Source organism: Piliocolobus tephrosceles, chromosome 19 (genome assembly GCF_002776525.5).
Source record: "Piliocolobus tephrosceles isolate RC106 chromosome 19, ASM277652v3, whole genome shotgun sequence".
Lineage (NCBI taxonomy): Eukaryota > Metazoa > Chordata > Mammalia > Primates > Cercopithecidae > Piliocolobus > Piliocolobus tephrosceles.
In genome coordinates, this window is record NC_045452.1 from 1,173,420 (window position 1) to 1,194,365 (window position 20,946).

Sequence of the window (20,946 nt, forward strand, 5' to 3'; positions counted from 1 at the left end):
ATGTACTAAGAATGGCAATGATGAAATGAGGATCTCAGTGTCTTGCAGTGGGCAGAGGCCTTTCTCATTCTCTGCTCCTCGGGCCCCACCCAGGAGGGCTCACAGTATGGCTTCCCTAAGAGCTAGGAGCTCAGAGGGAGGGGCTAGGCAAGACAGAAGTCACGATCTTTTTGTAGCTTAATCTTGTAAGTGACATCCCATCATTTTTGTCTTCTTCTATTCATATTCTATTGTTAGAACCCAGCCTCTGGGTCCATCCCACACTCCGGGAGGAGGATTCAGAAGGTCGTGACTCCCAGGAGGTAAGATCCGAGAACCCATCTTAGAAGCTGCCCACGACAACCGCTGATTTTGACGTAACAGTTACATCCTCTACATCTATTTAGACTTAAGATGGAGAATTTTAGATGTCATCTTAAAAATGCATGAGAGGATGCAGTTTTCCAAAATTCTTTTAGAAACAGACAAACAAAGATATTTGAAGACCACTGAGCTTCAGGCTTCATTCAGCTGGGTCGTGTCTGCGGGCGGGGCTCATGGAGATGTCGCTGGGGGTCGGCGGGTGCTTCGGGCAGCGAAAAAAACCATCTCTCCAGGGCAGTGGAAAATACAGGGAAAAGTTACGTGAGTGTAGATTCCGTGTGTGTCAGGGCCAGGCAGAGGCGCACTTGATAGGCAAGGAAAAGCGGATTGTGGTGGGCTTGGGAGGAAGGGAGGAGAGGCGAATGGGCAGGAGCGTGTGGATGAACTACCGCAGGACGGGCTCGAGGCAGGAACCTAGGACAGGGGCAGCGCGGGCCGGCTTGGGAGGGTCCTCGAGGGTCCAGGGAGGAGAGGACACAGGCTGCACGCGTGCTAAGAAGGAAACTCATGAAATGCGTAATTCGCTGGCGACAGCTTCCGCGGCCGTGGAGCGACCCTCTGGGGAGTAACGACTCTCTGAGGCGCGGCTGGGACACAGAGTCGCACAGACCAGGTAACTGCCTGCCCTCCAGGAACTCAGTGTCCCTGAGTCCGAGCCAGGAGGCTGGAAATGACTGCTGTCCCCTCCTCCCTGGAGCCCGGAGCTGTCCTTGTCTTGAGAAAGAGAAAGCAAAGCCAAGGAAAGCAGAGCGAGCAGGACCAGGCAAAGGGGTGGGGACAATAAAATGGGACAGGGCCCGCGGTTCCAGCTACTCAGGAGGCAGAGGCAGGAGGATCGCTTAAGCCCGGGAGGCCGAGGCTGCAGTGAGCTGTGGTTGCACCACTGCACTCCAGCCTGGGAGACAAAGGGAGGCCCTGTCTAAAAATAAAATAAAAAATAAAAATAAAAGGAACAGAAACTAAGAAAACGGACTTCCTGGAATCCCAAGTTGGGATTTGACGTCGAATGACCCCGGAGAGAAACAAGAAGTCTGAACAGGGCCAAGAATCGAGTGAGTGAGGACGGAGGATTAAAATTGACAGTTGCTGCAGCACAGCCAGGGTGGAGGGTGCGTGTGGGGGCAGGCGAGGCTCCAACTGGAGTTGACGCTAGCCCGACGCGGGTGCAACTAGGGGCGCGACGGGCCAGGCCCAGGAGCAGCGGGAGGAGCGCACCTCGGGCGCGCGGGCGGAGGAGGGCCGGGGACGGACGCCGGGAGGACTAAGCAGAGGGCGGAGAGGAGAGGCGCAGGGAGAAACGTGGGGAGGGCCCTGTCTCACCCTAAACCCCTCCCCGTCCCAGCCTAAACTCCTCCCCTCGGCCCGGCCCGCCCCTGGGCCTGGGCTGGAAGCCGGAAGCGAGCTGAGTGGAGCTGACTCGAACTCCACCACGGAAAGGAAAGCCCCAGAACGTTCGCTCGCTGCGTCCCCATCCGGGGCCGAGCCCTCCGCTACGCCACCGGGGCCATGGGGGCCGCACGCAGCCCGCCGCCCGCTGTCCGGGGGCCCCGGCTGGGACTGCTCCTGCTGCTCCTGGGCGTGCTGGCCCCGGGTGGCGCCTCCCTGCGACTCCTGGACCACCCGGCGCTGGTCTGCTCCCAGCCGGTGAGACTCGACGGGGGGAGCGGCCGCCGCCAGGATGCCGCGGGCGCCGGGCAAGATCGCGGAGGGCTGGACGGCCGCACGGCCGGGACTACGCGTCCGGGCTGGGGAGGCAGGAAGTCCGCGCCGCGGGCTCGGAGGGGCTAAGAAACTTGGGTACAGATATCGCGGCGCCTGGGGAGGACCCTCGGTGTGGAATGGGGGTAAAGGGGGGTGACACATCGCGCGGCTTGTGTGGCACAACCTGGCCCGCCGTCGTGGCTGGAGGCGGGAGTGACACCTTCGCCCGGGCCGCGGAGTTCGGGGAAGGAGGCCGCGGCGCGGGGCCAGGCCGGAGAGGCGGGCAGGGCTGGTAGAAAGGGACTGTGGGGAAGGGGCCCGGGGAGGAGCCAGGACGGGTCTGGACCCAGCTCCACGCCGTGCGCCCCCACGTCCCCCGGCGGGGCACGGTCGGCCCTCGGGAAGCCCATGGCGCCCTCGGGAGCTTCCCTCAAGCCGTGCCCTTCATGCCGCCGACGGAACCGGGCGAGCCCACGTCGTGCGTGCGGAAGGTGGAAGCCCTCACCCGCGCCCCCCAGAGGGACCCCGCTGTCGTAGAGCTACGGCCTGCGGGAGCCGGAGCGCTGAGACGCGGCACCAGGTTTCGGGGAGAGCTCTGCCGAGGGCGGCTAAGGGCCACCTTCCCAGAGGCGCGAAGCCCTGAGGAGGAGCAGATGCTTCTTAAGACGGCGCTCTTGCCGTCTCTCCCACCTCCCACTACCACCACCTGGGTCTGGGAACCCGGTGAGCGCGCAGTGGGAGGATCAAACGTTTATAGCTGTCGAGTCGTAGCCCCGGTGCGCCCACAGGAAGTGACCCACCTGCCTGCCAGGTAGTGGCCTTTCTGTGAACCAGGACCATCTTAAGGGAAGAAAAAGAAAAATCAGTAAAACGCTGTGCCCCTCCGCAATATACTCTCCTCTTCCCCGCATCCCCAAGGGGATCTTTCCTCCCCTCCGCTGCCACCGCTAACCCCAAGGAATAATGCTCAGTATCTGAGTCAGAGGATGTAAAACAAAGGGATATTTCTCCTTATCTAATTTTGTGGAGGATTTACCAAAAGAGGGTGGAGGGTGAGTGACTATTTCGCAGGAAGAAAAAAAAGTTTTTAACGTGAATGATGTTGAGAAATGTCCTGTGACTTCCACTATTGGGCGAAGCAGGTCCCTCTGCCCTGCTGGTCCCTCCTGCAGGCTGTGTATGAAGCGTTCTGATACGGAGGGTTGGTGCGCCTGGGTTGACAGCCATTCTTCAGGTGCCCGCAGAGTACAGGGCGCCATACTGGGAACTGGAGCTATAAATAAATACTCTGGGGACCCTAATATCCGGAGACCTAACCCATCTCAGGGAGGAACAAGGCTTGAATTTAGGGAACTGTCTAGCAAAGCTACTTGCACAACTGGTATGTGTACGGAATTCCAGGAAAAAGAAAAATTGCTTCCAGTTGGGGTGTCCGTCATGGAAAAGGCATTTGGGTATCCCTCTGGGGGTAGCAGGAGCATTCCAGGTGGTGGAAAGGGCCTGAGCCAAGGTCCTTAGGTGGGACAGGAGACGGTGTGTGGCCGGAATGGAGGGTCTGTGTAATAGGACAGTGAGAAAAGATGCCAGAAGTGGGGATGGGACTCCCCTGTGTGTGGCATGGGAGCTGAGCTCTGACCTTCACTGCACAGTGAAGCAACTACAAGTCCAGAGCAGCAGCACAGCCTGGCTCCAGGGAGGGCTGGAGAGAGACGCTTGCTGTTCATATTTATCTGCAGTCTCTCGTTCTCTTCCTTCCTCTCCCTCTGTTCTGTATATACCTGGCTCACAGACAGCTCATCTCCAGAGGTAGACGGCTCTGGGCTCCACTGACTAGTTCTTTTAAAAAGAAAGAAAACACACCCTTCAAATTTCTCTCCCTCACTAGTGTTTTAGTGGATGCAATGGGGGAGGGAAGGCCACAGAGGTGGCCAGAGGACCTGGATTTGCAGACAGCATCGCACTTACTGACTCTGCAGTCTTGGGCTTTGAGGCTGCCTGGCCCTGGGTTCCCTCATTTCCACAAAGGCAGGACTGGGTGAGCCTTCTCAAAGTAAGTCAGTGCCACTTTCCAGAATGTAAGTGTCTGTCCAAAGCCCAGTTAGATTTAGCCCTCCATGACTATCCTTAGACAGGGAGGAGGCTTCTGCGCACCTGACCTCTTCCTAGCTCAGTGCTGGAGCACAGGATGCAGGGGCTTGATACATGTGTGCTGACTGAAAAAAAGATGAATGAAGGACAGAATGGTCAGCTCTGCTTGGAAAGTAGTGGCAAGCTGAGACCAACCATAGCGCTGGTTCCAGCTGCTTGGGGTTAGCACCTCAAAACCGGGATGACTGGTTTCCCCATAGAAATCAATACATGAGAAACCATCAATAATTGCATTTCCCTGGGCATTTCCTTTTGGTTAGCCCTTATCCCTGCCTAGGCATCATGCAGGTTTCCCATGACCGCCAGCCTGGAAGAATGCCCATAGGAAAGACAGCAGCAACTTAAGAGTTGATCAGGGTGAATGTTAACACATGATTTCATAGACAGGATGTGTATTTCATTACAGAGTCTTTTTTCCTGAGCGTTTGTGGTTTTGGCTTGTGGTTGTAGAACAACTGCTCAGTTTAACACTTTTACCTTCTGCTTGCCAGAAGCCACTTTGATCATGCCACTCTTCCAGAGTCTACAAAGTTGTGTTCTTTATGCCAGGCACTGTGCCGGTGGTTCACAAGTATCCCTTCATCCCATGCTCATGACAGCTTACAAGATTGACAGGATGAACCTGCTTTTGAGAGGCTGGGTTATTGGCCCAAGGTCGCACAGCTAATGAGTGCTAAGGTGAGATTGAGAGCAGGCTATGCTTGTAAGTTCAAAGCCCACTTTATCAGGCACTCAGTAGTGTTCACTGAGGCACAGAATTGAATACAATCTTTCATTTCTTCCTCCTAACCTTCACCTTGTGGGTAGAGAATAGTGGCCTATTGGAGGTGTCCCTTTATTTATATATATATATATATATATATATATTTTGAAACAGAGTTTCGCTCTGTCACCCAGGCTGGAGTGCAGTGGTGCAATCTCAGTTCACTGCCATCTCCACCTCCCGAGTGCAAGCAATTCTTGTGCCTCAGCCTCCCGAGTCACTGGGATTACAGGCGCCCGCCACCATACCCAGCTAATTCTTGTTTTTTGTGTTCTGTTTTTTGAGACGGAAAGTCACTGTCGCCCAGGCTAGAGTGCAGTGGCACCATCTCGACTCACTGCAACATCCACCTCCCAGGTTTGAGCAATTCTTCTACCTCAGCCTCCGAAGTAGCTGGGACTACAGGCATGCACCATGATGCCCAGCTAATTTTTGTTATTTTTAGTAAAGATGGGGTTTCACCATGTTGGCCAGGCTGATCAGGAACTCCTGACCTCAAGTGATCCGCCCACCTTGGCCTCCCAAAGTGTTGGGATTACAGGTGTCCGCCACTGCACCCAGCCAATTATTTTATTTTGTGTATTTTTTTGAGAAAAGGTCTCACTCTGTCACCCAGATCGGAGTGCAGTGGCGCGATCTCAGCTCACTGCAACCTCCACTTCCCAGGCTCAAGCGATTCTCCTGCCTCAGCCTCCCAAGTAGCTGGGATTACAGGTGTGTGCCACTACGCCCAGTTAATTTTTGTGTTTTTAGTAAGAGTTGGGGTTTCACCGTGTTGGCCAGGCTGGTCTCAAATTCCTGACCTCAAATGATCCACCCGCCTTGGCCTCCCAAAGTGCTGGGATTACAAGCGTGAGCCAATGCGCCTGGCCAATTTCTAAATTTTTTTAGTAGAGATAGGGTTTCACTATGTTGGCCAGAGTGGTCTCAAACTCCTCATCTGCCCGCCTCGGCCTCCCAAAATGTTGGGATAACAGGTGTGAGCAACTGCACCTGGCCCCTTTTGTTATTTAGAGAGACAAGACAGCAGTGATGAAGATCATGTGTTCTGGAGCAAAACTTTGTCATGTGAGTGCCACCTCTGTGGGACCTTGGGCCACTTACCCAACCTCCCTGGGTCTTAGTTTTTTCATCAGTACGATTGGGGTAAGGGTGCTTAGCTCACAGGATTGTTGTCAAGATCAAATGAGATATATGTACAAAGTGCTTAGCATGATCCTGGCACCAAAGAGGAGCTCAGGAAACATCAGCTGCTGTCACCTTCATTTTCATGACATCCCCCGTCTGATTTCTGCAAGAGGCCTCACGTAATGCCATTTACAAGCAGGTAGCTCATACATAATGTTCTGATTCTGCTATTTTTAAAGAATGGGCAGTGGCCCCACACCTGTAATCCTAGCATTTTGGGAAGCTGAGGCAGAGGAATCACTTAAGCCCAGGAGTTCAAGACCAGTCTGGGCAACATGGCAAAACCCTGTCTCTACAAAAAACACAAAAATTAGCCAAGTGTGGTGCCTGCCTCTAGTCCAAGCTACTGAGGAGACTGAAGTGGGAGGATCTCTTGAGCCCAAGAGGTCAACACTGCGCTGAACCCTGAGCATGCCACTGCACGACAGAGTGAGACCCTGTCTCAAAAAAAAAAAAAAGAATGAGTGGTTTGACATTAGGGATGACAATTGGAGAGGAATTTGTTGAACAAGAGAAGATACGTCTTAGTAATATCCAAAGAAGATCCCACTTTTTTTTTTTTTTTTTGCTTTATTTAAAATGTTATGTAATTTGATATTTAATTTTTTTTTTTTTAGAGACGGCATCTCACTTTGTCACCCAGGCTGGGGTACAGTGGCGCAATCTCGGCTCACTGCAGTCTCCGCCTCCCAGGTTCTAGCAACTCTCCTGTCTCAGCCTCCTGAGTAGCTGGGACTTCAAGTGCACGCAGCCATGCCTGGCTAAGTTTTTGTATTTTAGTAGAGACATGATTTCACCGTGTTGGCTAGGCTGGTCTCGAACTCCTGAGCTCAGGCAATCCACCTGCCTCAGCCTCCCAAAGTGCTAGGATTACAGGCGTGAGCCGTGAAATTAAATTATAAGGAAAAAAAAGTCTACTCTTTCTTCCACTAAACAAATTAATGTTTTTATTCATTTATCTTACTTTTCAATCCTTTCATTTGTTTGGCATTACATCACAGATAAACTTCTGTCTTTTCATTAATTTTTGTCAATTTATGTATGGTGATCCTCCTTTAAAAATGGTACTAAGATGTTTAAAACAAAAAACAGCAGATCCCTGCGCCACCCCTAAAGCTGCTCCCCAAATATGATTCCTTTAGTTAATTCTTCTGACATATACCTCCATATTTCTAAACATGCTTATACTGTTAATTCATGATTTGTTAAATTTAGGTATTATCTATTGACTTCTAATAGATGAAAATTACATTATCTTTCTGCCACCACTTCTCCCTTTCTTTCATTATAGTTAAATCATGATTTTCGCTAAATTAATAGTCAGCATTTGTATTATTATAACAAGTAATCTTTGCTGAGGCAAGTAAGTGTACTTTGATTATATTTTTTTTCTGGTACAATTCCCCTCCCCTTCTGCCCCAGAGATAATAATTGCTTTAATTCTTCACTTGCATAATTTTCCTGTAACTAGTCTTAATTTTGTTCTTTCAGACTTGTCATATCATTTCCCCCTCCAAATCATCAGATATTCCATCAATTCCATCCCCGCCTGTCCCCAGAGAACTTCCTCCTAGAGCACTCTGTTCTCCAGCCCCAACAAGGTCTGTGCTCTCTAGACCTGTGGCACAACAGGTCTAGACCAGAACAGACATCCTGTCATGGTCAAATCTCCCATGTCCTGGACCCTGTGTCTTCTTCCTCAGGGGTTACTCCTTCATTTTGCTGGAGAATATCATCCTGTAATTTCCTAAGACTATGTATGAGGGATAGATTAGACATATATATCAGGAACATACATGTTAGGTCTTTTCATGTCAAAATATCTTTATTCTACCCTCATACCTTTTTCTGATAATTTGGCTGGGTATGAAAATTCTGTGTTAAAGATAATTTTCCCTCAGAATTTTGAAAGCATTGCTTTATTGCCTTCTAGCAAACAGTACAGATGCTAAGAAAGTCAATGTTATTATGTTTCTTATCTGTTTTTTATGACACTCTGGAAACTTTCAGGGTCTTCTTTTTATTCCTGGTATTACAATAGTTTCAAGATTTGGGGCCTTGGTCTGGGTCTTTGTTGTTGTTTTTGTACAGGCCATTTAGTTACCTTTTTAATTTGGCATTGTGATACTGTGAAATATGTATTTGGTCTTCAACCCCTTTTTCTGGCATAGTACTTCTAAAATCCTTAGAATCTCCAAAATTGTATCTTTTATATACTAATGACTCACTGGTGGCTGGCAGCCTCTAGACAGCTTCAGGATGCGGGCTGGTCACGGGAAGGACCAAGGTAGGATTAGAGGGCTACGACGTTTAGCCCTTTACCCTTCACATCTGGGAAGGGGAGAGGGGACTGAAGGTCCCCTGAAGTTGCAATGGCCAGTGGTTTAATCAATCATGCTCACAGGAAGCCTCCATTAAAAACTCAAAAGAACGGGGTTCAGAAAGCTTCCAGGTAGTGGAACATGTGGAGGCTCCTGGAGGGTGGTACACCTGAGGAGGGCATGGAAGCTTTGCACTCCTTCCCCTATACCTCACCCTATGCATTTTTTTTCTTCTCTATTATTTGTGATATCCTTAAACTGGTAAATGTGTTTCCCTGAGTTCTCTGAGCAGTTTTAGCAAATTAATTGAACTGAAAGAGAGGAGCGTGAGAACCTCAAATTGAACCCAGTTGGTCTTAGAAGTTCTGGAGGCCCAAACTTAAACCGCTGGTGTCTAGGGGGTGGGCAGTCTTGGGGACTGAGCACTCAACCTGTGGGATCTGATGCTGTCTCCAAATAGTGTCAGAATTAAATTGGAGGATACCCAGCTGGTGTCTGCTGCAGAATTGATTGCTCGCTTGGTGATAGGAAGAAAACCACCTCCAATATGTAGTCATAGAAGTCTTCTGTGACTTCTGTTGATTGTTGTGGTGATGTCAGGGCAGAGGAAAAATACAGTTTGAGTTTTTCCACACTCAGGGAGTATGTGTCCTTCACTTCCAGAATGTTTTCTTTCTTTCTTTCCTTTATTAAAAAATAATTTCTTCCTTCTGTTTTTTCGTTAATCTCCGTCTAGAAATCTAGTCAATCATATTTTGTTTCCTAAATTGAATCTCTAATAATCATATAGTTTTTTCCACCGGGCGTGGTGGCTCACGCCTGTAATCCCAGGACTTTGGGAGGGCGAGGTGGGTGGATCACGAGATCAGGAGATCAAGACCATCCTAGCCAACATGGTGAAACCCCATCTCTACTAAAAATACAGAAATTAGCTGGGCGTGGCGGCACATGCCTGTAATCCCAGCTAATTGGGAGGCTGAGGCAGGAGAATAGCTTGAACCCGGGAGGTGGAGGTTGCAGTGAGCTGAGATCACACCACTGCACTTCAGCCTGGCGACAAAGCAAGACTCTGTCTCAAAAAAAAAAAAAAAAATCATGTATTTTTTCCTACTCTATTTGTACTTTCAGAGAAATGTCCTCAATTTCATAGACTAACCCTTCTATTGAATTTTTATTCAGTAGAACTTCTTCTATTGAGTTCCAGGGTTCGGTTTTCATTCTCTGCCTGCTCATTTCTCCACAGTGTCCTGCCCTTGTTTCACAGATGCAGTGTTGTATCTCTTCGGGGCTAGAAGAATTTTACTTGTCTGTTTTAATCATGTTAACAGCATTGGTTTTTTGGGTTTTTTTGTGTTTTTTTTTTCTTCCAGGAGTATTTTTTAGTTGTTTTGATCTATTTTTCATACAGAAAACCTATCTCAAATATCTGGTATTCCTTGGATGTCTGAGAATATTTTAAGAATGAAGTCCTAAGAGCTGATTAAATGCTCTGTGTAGTTAAGGTTTATTGAACCTTGGACTTTACTGTATAGGAGATCAGGCTAATGGTGAACCTGGCCTATTGGGTGACCTCCAAATGCTGAAATCTGGAAGTCTTTTCTTTGGTCCTGGTTGTCAGCATTCTGAGATCAGAGCAGGGAAAGAGAAGATAAGGTTCCCAACACTCCATACGTAGACCTTCGCTTAATTCTCCCTGCCGCTCAGCCCTGAGGGTTATAAGGTTCTGAGGGGCCCCTGGCCTCCTTATCAGTAACTCCCTTTTGCAGCGTTCAGACAGAAGTTCCTCCACTCCGCACGAGCCAGCTGCCTACTCTGCTGCCACTTGAACAGTTATTTATTTATTCATTCATTTGTCCACTTTTGAGGTTTTATCATTTTATTTGACAACATCGTTCTCATCCACAATGACTGTCAATTTCTGAAAGTGGTAATAGGTACACAGGTAACCAAAGTATAGAGCTTGTTTGGTGAATCTTCACCCTCGTGCTTTCTGGACAGCTGCACATGGATACAGTATAGAACATTCCTTATTCCTTTGGCCCAGACAGCTTTGTTGAGCCTGGTGTTAGCATATCTGGAGTCCCCATCTCCTTCATGGCAAAGTTCTGGGTCTCTCTGAGTGACCAAGGGGCACACTGCTTGACGTCCACTCCATGTGTATGCTTGTGAAACCATTCATATTCTGGTGTCACCAGCTCATTGGTGGCAGGTGACAGAATAGCCCTTTATTTATTTGTTTGTTTGTTTATTTAGACAGATTCTTGCTTTGTCGCCCAAGGTAGAGTACAGTGGCACAGTCTTGGCTCACTGAAGCCTCTGCCTCCCAGGTTCAAGCAATTCTTCCACTTCAGCCTCACAGATAGCTGGGACTACACGCACACGCGCCACCATACCCAACTAATTTTTGTATTTTTAGTAGAGACAGTTTTTAGGATTTCACCATCTCTTGGCCAGGCTGGTCTCGATCTCCTGATCTCAGGTGATCCACCTACCTCAGCCTCCCAGAAGTGCTGGGATTACAGACATGAGCCATTGTGCCCGGCCAGCACCCTTCTTTACAGGAGCTATGCTGCTGGGGCCAAGTTGGAAAGGACTTTTAAAATTTTGTTCACATCTCTTGTCCACTGAGTTTGGCCCTTTGGTCTTTGAGAATTTACAAAAAAAAATTTCTTTCTTATAATTGTTATATTGTTTGGAGAGAGGGAGAAAATATGTGTATATGGTCAATGAGCTATTATCTCTAACAGAATTTTTATTCTATGTTTCACTTACATGTATATTTTTCAGTTTTGATTAAATCTTTTTTCCCCTTATCTTCCCTCATGCCATCTCCTCTGCTTCTGTCCCCTTTGCCCCCAGCAAACTATGTTAACACCTGATACATACCTGTTCACATGTTTCTATTCTCGTTCAGTTACGTTATACTCATATATATCAAGAGAGATCTTTTTCATGACTTGTTTCCATAGAAATTGGAATCATACTATAAAAAAGTTATTTGCAACTTATTTTCCTCACTCATCAACACATTCCAGCCATCTGCAGGCCAACAGATGTCTATGCAACTAATTCTCATTCTCTTTAATATTTGCATAATATTCCATTGTAGATAGCAATCTATTCAGCCATTTCTAGTTTGATAGACATTTAGATTTAGATTTAAACTAGATCTCACCTTAATTCAGCCATTCTCCATTGATGAGCATTCAGTACCACAGAAAAAGAGGGGAAGCTATCCAGTTTTTTAAAAGCTAGTATAAGCTTAATTCTAAAACTTGACAAATCTTATACAAAAAGAAAAACTTTGGACCCGTCTCATTTATGAACATAAATCCGTGCAATTCTAAATAAAATATTACCAAATGTAATCTAGCAGAATATCAAAGGAACAATGTGCCAAACCTAGTAATCAGTGCTGGAGAGGTATATGATAAGGTTCAGAGCTGTTTTGAATGAAAACTATAAACCTAATAGTAACTGAAGTAAAAGACTTATATGCAACCACAACTATCAGAAACCAAGACCAAAAACAGTATTCCATAGGGCATACCTACTATTTCCCTCCAGCTCAGGAATGAGAGGAGGACACCCATCTGCACCACTGGGAATCAACCGACTTGTCAGACGCTTCCACCTTCCTCTTGGTCTTCATGAAGACAGGGGCTTTTCATCATGGGCACATCCTGCAGTGTTTTTGAGTAGCTCCCAGTGGCTAGTAGGAAGTTACTCCCAATGATCTATCTGTTTGCCTTCTCTAGAAGAGCTCCCCATCTCAAGGTGAAAGAACCGCTTTTTTATCCTCCACATCCTAGGAATTTTAAGGGAGAGGAGAAATGAGAGGACTCAGGGGAGTTAATCTTCTCGCCATTTAGGAAAGAGTGACATTTATTAGTGTGAGCCTAGGCAGCCAGGTGGATTTTGCTGGGAACCTGTGCGGAGCCCCCTAGTGGGGTGGTGGTGCTTGCCGGGGACCTGTAGGGGAGAATTCAGGAGCTGAACAGGGCCAGGAGCACTTATGAACTGGGGTCCCAGAGGAGGATCCAGGTGAAGTAGCTCGCTCAGAGTCAATGCTGGGTGTGTGCAGATGTCATCCTGTTTGTGACCACTCTGTAAGTGAACCCTGGTGGCATGGGGTCTTGTCCTGTGCTTAGCCCTACCTCTCTGCTCCCTCTCAAGAGAGAGGAAGGTGTCAGCCCCAGCACCCTGCTCACACCAGTCACTTTGTTGACCTTGAGATTGTGTTTCTGGTCTGCCTCAGCATCTGACTTTCCACTGCGGGATGCGTTTGGTCTATTTTGCCAGTTAGAGAACTGGAAACACCTGAGCCTGAGCTCCTTCTCAGGCCTCCCCTTGCTGCACCACCAAGTCTGAGTGAGTGGGGGCCTCTGCTCGTCATGATAGTAGCTTCCATTTATTCAGCTCTTACTCTATGCCAGGCTCCAGAGAAGGGGGCCATTAGTTACAGAGCACCCCTTATGAACCAGACACAGGGCACAGTTTGCCTCATTTCACAGGCAGTGAGGTGGTTCTGGACATAGTGATTCTCCCAGTGCTTCTAGGGAGCTGCCTGTCTAGCAGGGCTGTAGCACTGAGATTCATTGGGTTGTGTAGTCTGTGACTACATTCCCACTGTTTGAAAGGTTTTATAATGCAGACATACTAGAAGGGAAAAGTGAACGGCTCTCTACAGGCACACCATCAGCACCAACCCACCCTCACCCCAAAGTTCTGCGTTCCTCTTTCTATCACTTAATGCTCATCAATGCTGTAGAGTTGGTACTATGATTATTCTGATTTTATTTTGTTTTATTTATTTATTTATTTTTTTGAGACAGAGTCTTGCTCTGCCGCCCAGGCTGGAGTGCAGTGGCTGTATCTCAGCTCACTGCAAGCTCCGCCTCCTGGGTTCACACCATTCTCCTGCCTCAGCCTCCCAAGTAGCTGAGATTACAGGCGCCCACCACCTCGCCCAGCTAATTTTTTTTGTATTTTTAGTAGAGACGGGGTTTCACCAGGTTAGCCAGGATGGTGTCGATCTCCTGACCTCGTGATCCGCCCGTCTCAGCCTCCCAAAGTGCTGGGATTACAGGCTTGAGCCACCGTGCCTGGCCGATTATTCTGATTTTATAGTTGGATAAATTAAAGCTTGGGGAGGGGGACTCAACCCCAGGTGCCAGGTGTGTATCTGTGTGTGTATGTGTTTTCCAAAGTAGGTCAGCCGGCAACACCTAAGCCTAATGGTTACATTTCCCTACTAGGGCTTCTAAATTTGGCCATCAGGATCTCCTCAGGGTTGGAAAGTTAACACATCCTGCCCAGGAGGGAGGCGATATAATGTAATATGGGTGCCTCAGCTTCCTCATCTGCAAAATGGGCTGAGGATAATACCTCATCATGACCACCTGGAACAGGGCCTGGCACACTTTCCCTAGAGACTTTGTAGGGACTTAGTGAATGTTCCCCAACAAATCTGTCACAGAAACTGTAAATATTGCCCCTCACCCCTTTCGCACCTCTTGCAGCGGTGTTATCCAGGAAGGCTGGAAACCTCAGGAGACCAAGGGGCCCTTTTCCCAGGGCCCTCCAAGAGAACCCTCTTAGTGTCTTTTAAAGCTGTCAGGGCCCCAGCTCATAGCAGTTCCTCATAAAACACCATTCCCTTTGCCGTTCACTGGACTCACTCCTCATCCTATTCCCCAAAAAGTGAGACGGGCAAGCTGTGTAAACGGCATTCCTGAGAATGAGCCAGCGGAGAGCATCTGGCCCTGGCGGGTGAATCCAAGCCCTTTCCCAGCTGTAATAACCACCCTCTTTTTTCCACAGGGGCTAAACTGCACAGTCAAGAACAGTAAGTCATCTTTTTCTGATCTTCTTGTTGTTGGCTTGTTAATCAAGTGAGAGCCTGGTGCCAACTGCTGACAGAAGCCCTGCCATGCCACTCCAGGTTCAGGCTGTGAGCTACAGCCATCCGCAGGAGGGTTCCCGGAGAACTGTGGATGCGTGCACCTGCACTTCCTGTCGAGAACATTCATTATGCAAAAGTCAGGAAAGGAGAAACAAAACTGTCATTTGGATTGTGAAAGTATTCTCTGGGGTGCTGTCCTACTGTATCTATAATATAATTTGATTTGCCACAGCTTGTCACTGTAAAGTGAGAGACATCTGTGGTGTTGATTTTGTTTTATTTTAATTCAAAGAGGAGGCGCATATTCAAGTGTCTAAGCCAATTAGAGACCCCTGACATATAAAAATAAAGCGACTCTTACTACAACTGCATCCCACCTGTGCCCTTATTCCCAATCACAGCTTCATCTCAGAATCAACTTGTGTACTTTGTCTTCTCTCCTAAAATTCCCTTTAGACTTGAGAGGTTTGCAGTGACCCCAGTAAACGTTAGAAAAGAGGAAGCAGGGCAGTAAAGCTGAGGACACGGCCGAGGGCCACAGGCTGGAAGGTTGCAGGCCCCTGAGCTGTTTACTGTCTAGCTCTCTGTACCTGCTGCTGGGCCATCTCAGGGTCTTGGCTATGAGTCTCTGAGTGCTGCTTTTCCCTGGCTGCCAGGTACATGCCTAGATGACAGCTGGATTCACCCTCGAAACCTGACCCCCTCCTCCCCAAAGGACCTGCAGATCCAGCTGCGCTTTGCCCACACCCAGCAAGGAGACCTGTTCCCCGTGGCTCACATTGAATGGACACTGCAGACGGACGGTGAGTGGGCCTGCCAGCAGGGCCTTGGGGGATTCTCCCCACCTCCAAGTGGCTCTCCCAGTCAGGCTCAGGATTGGGCTCCCAGTTCTGTGTTCAGACATGAGGGTTCAAATTTAGTGCTATAAGGATCCATCATTTCATGCAGTTAATACTTGTTCAGCATTTTAGATATTAACCCACAGTGATACCTTCTCATCAGACCATTCTTCATGAAAGGACTTCCTTCAGCCTAACATTTTTAGCACCCTGAGGAAAAAATAAAGCAAGCAGTTAATTTTGTGACTACAGTGCCAAAAATGAAGTGGAAAATGGCAACACATTTGTCAGCCTGTTCCCTGAATTTAGGGGCCATCACTTCTAAAACATCCCCTGAGCCTATTCAGGAATAAAGAGTTTATGTTATAGAATTGGGACGATTGGGGCTTATGAGCACTAGCCCCAGATTTGTGAACGGGGCGTGGGGGAAGTTGTTTTTGGAAGTCCCCGCCCTCAGTGCTCCCGCTGACTGCCACAACCTGGTGAGGATGGTGGGGATGGCTGTGTTTGACTCCCATGCCGGATTGTCAAAGCCCTCACCACAAATTTGTAAAGCCTTTACTTCTAGCCCAGTGTAAAGTGTCATTTTTCCTTGCCTAGCTGGGAAATAACTGTCTGCAAGGCAGTGGGCTGAGGCCAGAGAGCGAACTGAAAGGAACAGGATGTGGAGAGTTGGGTAAGACAGGGCAGATTTTCTTTTAGAAGTGAACCACCACAACAGATAGGGAAGTGACACACCCAGCACTTGTCTTGGCTGATCTGTATCTGTTTGTCTCCTCTTCTCCCTCTGTCCTTCAGCCAGCATCCTATACCTCGAGGGTGCAGAGTTATCTGTCCTGCAGCTGAACACCAATGAACGTTTGTGCGTCAAGTTTGAGTTTCTGTCCAAACTGAGGCATCACCACAAGCGGGTAAGAATACAGCTCCTGAGTGGATCGTGTTCCACTGATTACACCAGTGCACACTTGTTGTCCCCAAATTCAAACCCTGATTTAGAGTGGGGAAGACCGAGAGGTGCTGAGAGAGTCTGTGAAATTCAAAATGGCAGCCTGAGATGGGCAGAAGTCAAAAGAGAAGTGGCGTGGCCACTGTGAGCAATAGTGAGGGACAGAGCGTATTTCTGAAAGCTTCCCTCACATACTCACCCCGACTTTTTCTCCCACTTTACCTAGCTATTCATTCTGAAAGGAAGTTGAATTGGAAGACAACTTCCACAGGCCTACCTCCTGCCATCTTTGTGTAACTTTGTGTAACATCTTTTATGTGTAAACTGGATTAAGCTGGGGCCTGCCTTCAGGAAGGAAAAACTGCCCAGAGAACTGCCGTAGGTGGGCAAACGAGCACTACAGCAGTTTAGTCTCGTTTTGCTGCTCACAGCTAAATGGTGAAATGTTGATTCTTGTTTGTCTGTTTAAAGCAGTGGGTCTCAAAGCGTGGTCCCTAGGTCAGCAGCCTCAGCCTCACCTGGGAACTTGGTAGAGATGTGCGGCCCTACCCCAGACTTCCCAGGCCAGAAACTCGTAGGGTGGGGTCCAGCAACGGGTGCTTAATCCTCAAGTAATTATGATACAAGCCTTAGTTTGAAGACTGCTGGTGTAGATCTGCAAATGGCCCCTTGAAAATAAGTTAGATCTCCCACAGACTCAAGCAGCAAAGACAGAACCCCTCTCCGATGTTAAATTAGGACCCCCAAACTTGACTGCTATGTGGATGGTGAGAATCGGGTTTCTCCATCCACTTAGAAGCAAAGGACCCCTGGCTCCTCTACCAGGGTAACTAGAATGGGAGATGGAGTCAGTATCTGTAATCTCCACCACCCAGAAAATAACTTAGCACAAATTCAAATATCGTTGCAACTAAGGTGCCTGCTGGCCCAGGGTGAGTAGGGGTCTCTGGCTTGTCCTCTGCACCTTTTTACACCAGAATGGCCTCAAGAGATCCCTGGCTTTCCCATTTAAGGAGGAAGAATCATTTGACAAATAGTTTTTACCTGCCTTGTGTGTGCCAGATCTCCATAGCACCAAGTCCTCTGGCTCAGCCCTGTCATACCTATTGTTCTAGAATTTGAGAGGGCAGGTGGGAGGGGCAGGACTACTTCCACTTTCCCCAAATTCTTTTGCCTTATTCACCATCTACTGATGAGGCCAGATCCAGGTTTAAAAAAAAAAAAAAAAAAAAAAAAAATTGGCAGAAAGGACCAGAGGAAACAAAAAACAAAGGTACTGCGTTCCCTGACTTTGGATTTTGTTGTGGTTTTTGCTTATTCTTATTTTTGGCTGAATGTTTGGGAGTGGGTGGGAACGGGGGTCTTTGGGCATAGATGGGTGACAGAGGTGTGTGTAATCCGTCCACCTTTCCTTCCTCCCTTCTCTTCAGTGGCGTTTTACCTTCAGCCACTTTGTGGTTGACCCTGACCAGGAATATGAGGTGACCGTTCACCACCTGCCCAAGCCCATCCCTGACGGGGACCCAAACCACCAGTCCAAGAATTTCCTCGTGCCTGGTAAGAGCATCCTCCCAAGACGTTCCCTCCCCAACAGCCTCTGTGAGAATGAGGCACCAGGTGGCACAGACGCCAGTCCCCCTGCTCAGTGGCTGGCATTGCCAGCACCTGGGACCCACAGAACAAACAGAGGCCAGGACTGGGAGTTCTTTGGTGTGTGTTGCAGCCTCCATTCCCTGAGGCAGAGCCCATTCTCTATTGGCACAACAGTGCATGTTGGCCCAAGATCCTAGGAGTTTTATGGGAACCAGAGTACCTCCCTCTATCTAGAGAAGCACCCGTCCTGCCCAGAAAATACCATAAAGGCAAGCCGCAAGCCACTCGTGGAGAAGTTGCAGCCCCTACCTCCAGCCTGGTCCCAGCCTCCATGACTTGCTCTTCTCCTTCCACCTCATATTCCGCCTGCATCATCCAACACTGGTCCCATGCATAGCGCTCTCCTGCCTGTCCCTATCCATGCTGCCTGTGATTACTGCCAGGCTTTTCTTCTCAGGCATCCTTTGATGTATGTGCGCCTTCTGCTTCTCTGTCCTCCCCAGAAACTCAGCTATTACCTACAGTTCTCTCTTTTCGTTTTTAATAGAGATAAGATCTTGCTTTGTCACCCAGGCTATAGTGCAATTTTGCTATCCTAGCTCACTGCAGCCTCGAACTCCTGGGCTCAAGCAATTCTCCTGCCTCAGTCTCCCTACAATTCTCACTGTCCATAGCCAGCTGTGTCAGGAAGCCCACTTGAGAACAAAGCCTGGGTCTTCTGCCTATTTGTACAATCTCCAGAACCTCATGAATTGCCTTGCATATAGTAGGTGGTCAGGAAATGCTTGTTAAGGACGGTGTTGACCTTCTTCATCCTGGGAACACCCTGCACACATGCGGGAACACCCTGCACACATGCGTGCACACACGCTCTCTGCTCACCCTGCCTTATGTCACCACATGTGGCTCATCACTCCCTGACTGGTACTGCATGCTGTGCGTTTGCTTTTATTGGTCTCTTCTACTGGGTTGCAGTCTCCAGGGGGCAGGGCTTTGTCTTGTTTACCACTGTACTTCCAGTGCCAAGAACAGGGCCTGGTGCATAGTTGGTGCTCAATAAGTATTTGTTGAAGAAGTGAATCTCCTCAGTTCTCACTTCTGTTCCGAAAGTTGACTGACTCAGTCCCTGTCCTTCCATGGTGATTCACACCTGTCACATGTCTTCTCAGCCTGTGCAAAGACAGGGGCAGTGGGGACAAGAAGCTGTGGGTGGGCAGAGAAGGAACTGGAGGGGACCGAGATTGCTTGATCACCCACAGCAAGCTCAGGAGGAATGCACTTGAATCGGGAGGGTTCCCTGAGAGAGGAGGATCAGACAAGCAGGCTAGCACTCATGCCAAGGTGGATCCAGCCCTGGATCTCACTCTGAAGGGGCCACCTGTGGACAGGCTCCCAGTGGCAAAAGTGTACCTACTAAGTGTTGTTCCTGGTGTCAGGAGCCTGAAAGAACAGACTTCCTAAGGCACAGGCTTAATGAGTTTCCTTTTTTCTGGGCCGACAGACTGCGAGCACACCAGAATGAAGGTAACCACGCCATGCATGAGCTCAGGTAACGGGCTGGCGTGGGAGAGCTTTACTTGGATGCACACACATGCACATGTGTGTGCCCCTCCTCACTCCCAGCCTGCGTGTGACCTTGGCAGGCAGCCTGTGGGACCCCAACATCACTGTGGAGACCCTGGCGGCCCAGCAGCTGCGTGTGGGCTTCACCCTGTGGAATGAATCTACCCATTACCAGATCCTGCTGACCAGTTTTCCGCACATGGAGAACCACAGCTGCTTTGAGCACATGCACCACGTTCCTGCGGTAACTCTGCTATTTTCAACCCCCCTAGCATAGCTCAGGACCACCCCTCCAAGCCCCGAGTCTCTTCTCTGCTGGTCTGACAGAACTGTGTTGCCAGAAGCTCGGGACTCAGGGCTGTGCTTAGTCCGTAGTGATCATGGCGACTTGCCCTTTTTCTTCCCCGGTGATCTCATGGTTGATAGAAAAGCAGTTGACTCTGTTCTGCCCATGACTCAGTCCTTTTTGTTCTTCCCTCCCCTACATGCTCCCTTGCCCTCTTTTTGTTTTGCTTTATTACAAAAAGGATTTGAGGATTTGAAAAAAAAAAGAAATGTGGAAATAGAGACAAAGGGAAACTAAAGATAAGGAAATAAGTCCAGGCACGGTGGCTCCCACCTGTAATCCCAGTATTTGGGAGGCCAAGGCAGGAGAATGGCTTGAAGTTGGAGTTCGAGACTGCAGTAAGCCATGATGGCACCACTGCACCCAATCTGGGGGACAGAGCGAGACCCTGTCTCTAAAAAAATACAATGAAAATGAAAAAATAAATAAAGTAAATTAATGACATAAAATAGGCCAGGCACAGTGGTTCACGCCTATAATCCCAGCACTTTGGGAGGCCAAGGCAGGTGGATCACTTGAGCTCAGGAGTTCAAGACCAGCCTGACCAATATGATGAAACCCGATCTCTACTAAGAGTTCAAAAATTAGCCAGGTGTGCTGGCACACGCCTGTAGTCCCAGCTACTTGGGAGACTGAGGTAGAAGAATCACTTGAACCTGGGAGGCAGAGGTTGTAGTGAGCTGAGATTGCACCACTGCACTCCAGCCTGGGCGACAGAGCGATAAAAAAAAGAAGACAAGGCAATGCGATGAAGCCAGCTCAGTGCAGGAAATAGGTGCTATGTGGTTCTGTACAACTGATATCCATGAACACAGATTTGTTGCCCTCATTCCCAGCAGTCAAAGCAGAGAGAGACTTACCAGTTACTAAGTGTACTTACGAATTTATGACAAACCAGCTTCCATGTAAAAATGGAATGTTTTCTGGAACAGAAACCTGAAAAATATTTCTCCCCTGCACTAAGGGGTGCCCGGGACAGCTTCTCCGTGGCAGTGGCACGGTGTGTTCTCACCCAACTAGCCTTACCCATTCTTGCCTCTCTCCTCAGCCCAGACCAGAGGACTTCCACCAGCGATCCAACGTCACACTCACTCGACGCAACCTGAAAGGGTGCTGCCGCCACCAAGTGCAGGTGGGTGAGTGTGGTGTGGACAGGTGCAGGGAGCACAACAGATGGTGAGTGGAGAGTGAACAGAAGTGGGGAGCGTGCACGGGTGGAGAGCGTGGACGGAGTGGGGAGCGTGCACGGGTGGAGAGCGTGGTGTGGACG

General features: G+C 48.8%; 2 protein-coding genes across 2 annotated transcripts in view; one reads left to right on the forward strand and one right to left on the reverse strand.

The window, feature by feature from the left end:
* The window catches only part of MICAL3 (microtubule associated monooxygenase, calponin and LIM domain containing 3), a 1,031,057-nt gene that overhangs the window by 137,025 nt on the left and 873,086 nt on the right, over positions 1-20,946 (reverse strand). The window lies entirely within an intron of this gene.
* Positions 1,742-20,946, forward strand: part of IL17RA (interleukin 17 receptor A) — a 25,314-nt gene continuing 6,109 nt past the window's right edge. The window contains exons 1-8 of the mRNA XM_023192100.2: positions 1,742-2,007; positions 14,308-14,332; positions 15,046-15,192; positions 16,027-16,139; positions 17,605-17,731; positions 19,269-19,316; positions 19,411-19,574; positions 20,725-20,808. Coding sequence (XP_023047868.2) covers positions 1,870-2,007; positions 14,308-14,332; positions 15,046-15,192; positions 16,027-16,139; positions 17,605-17,731; positions 19,269-19,316; positions 19,411-19,574; positions 20,725-20,808 — 846 coding nt within the window. The 5' untranslated portion in view covers positions 1,742-1,869. The remainder of the gene's footprint in view (positions 2,008-14,307; positions 14,333-15,045; positions 15,193-16,026; positions 16,140-17,604; positions 17,732-19,268; positions 19,317-19,410; positions 19,575-20,724; positions 20,809-20,946) is intronic.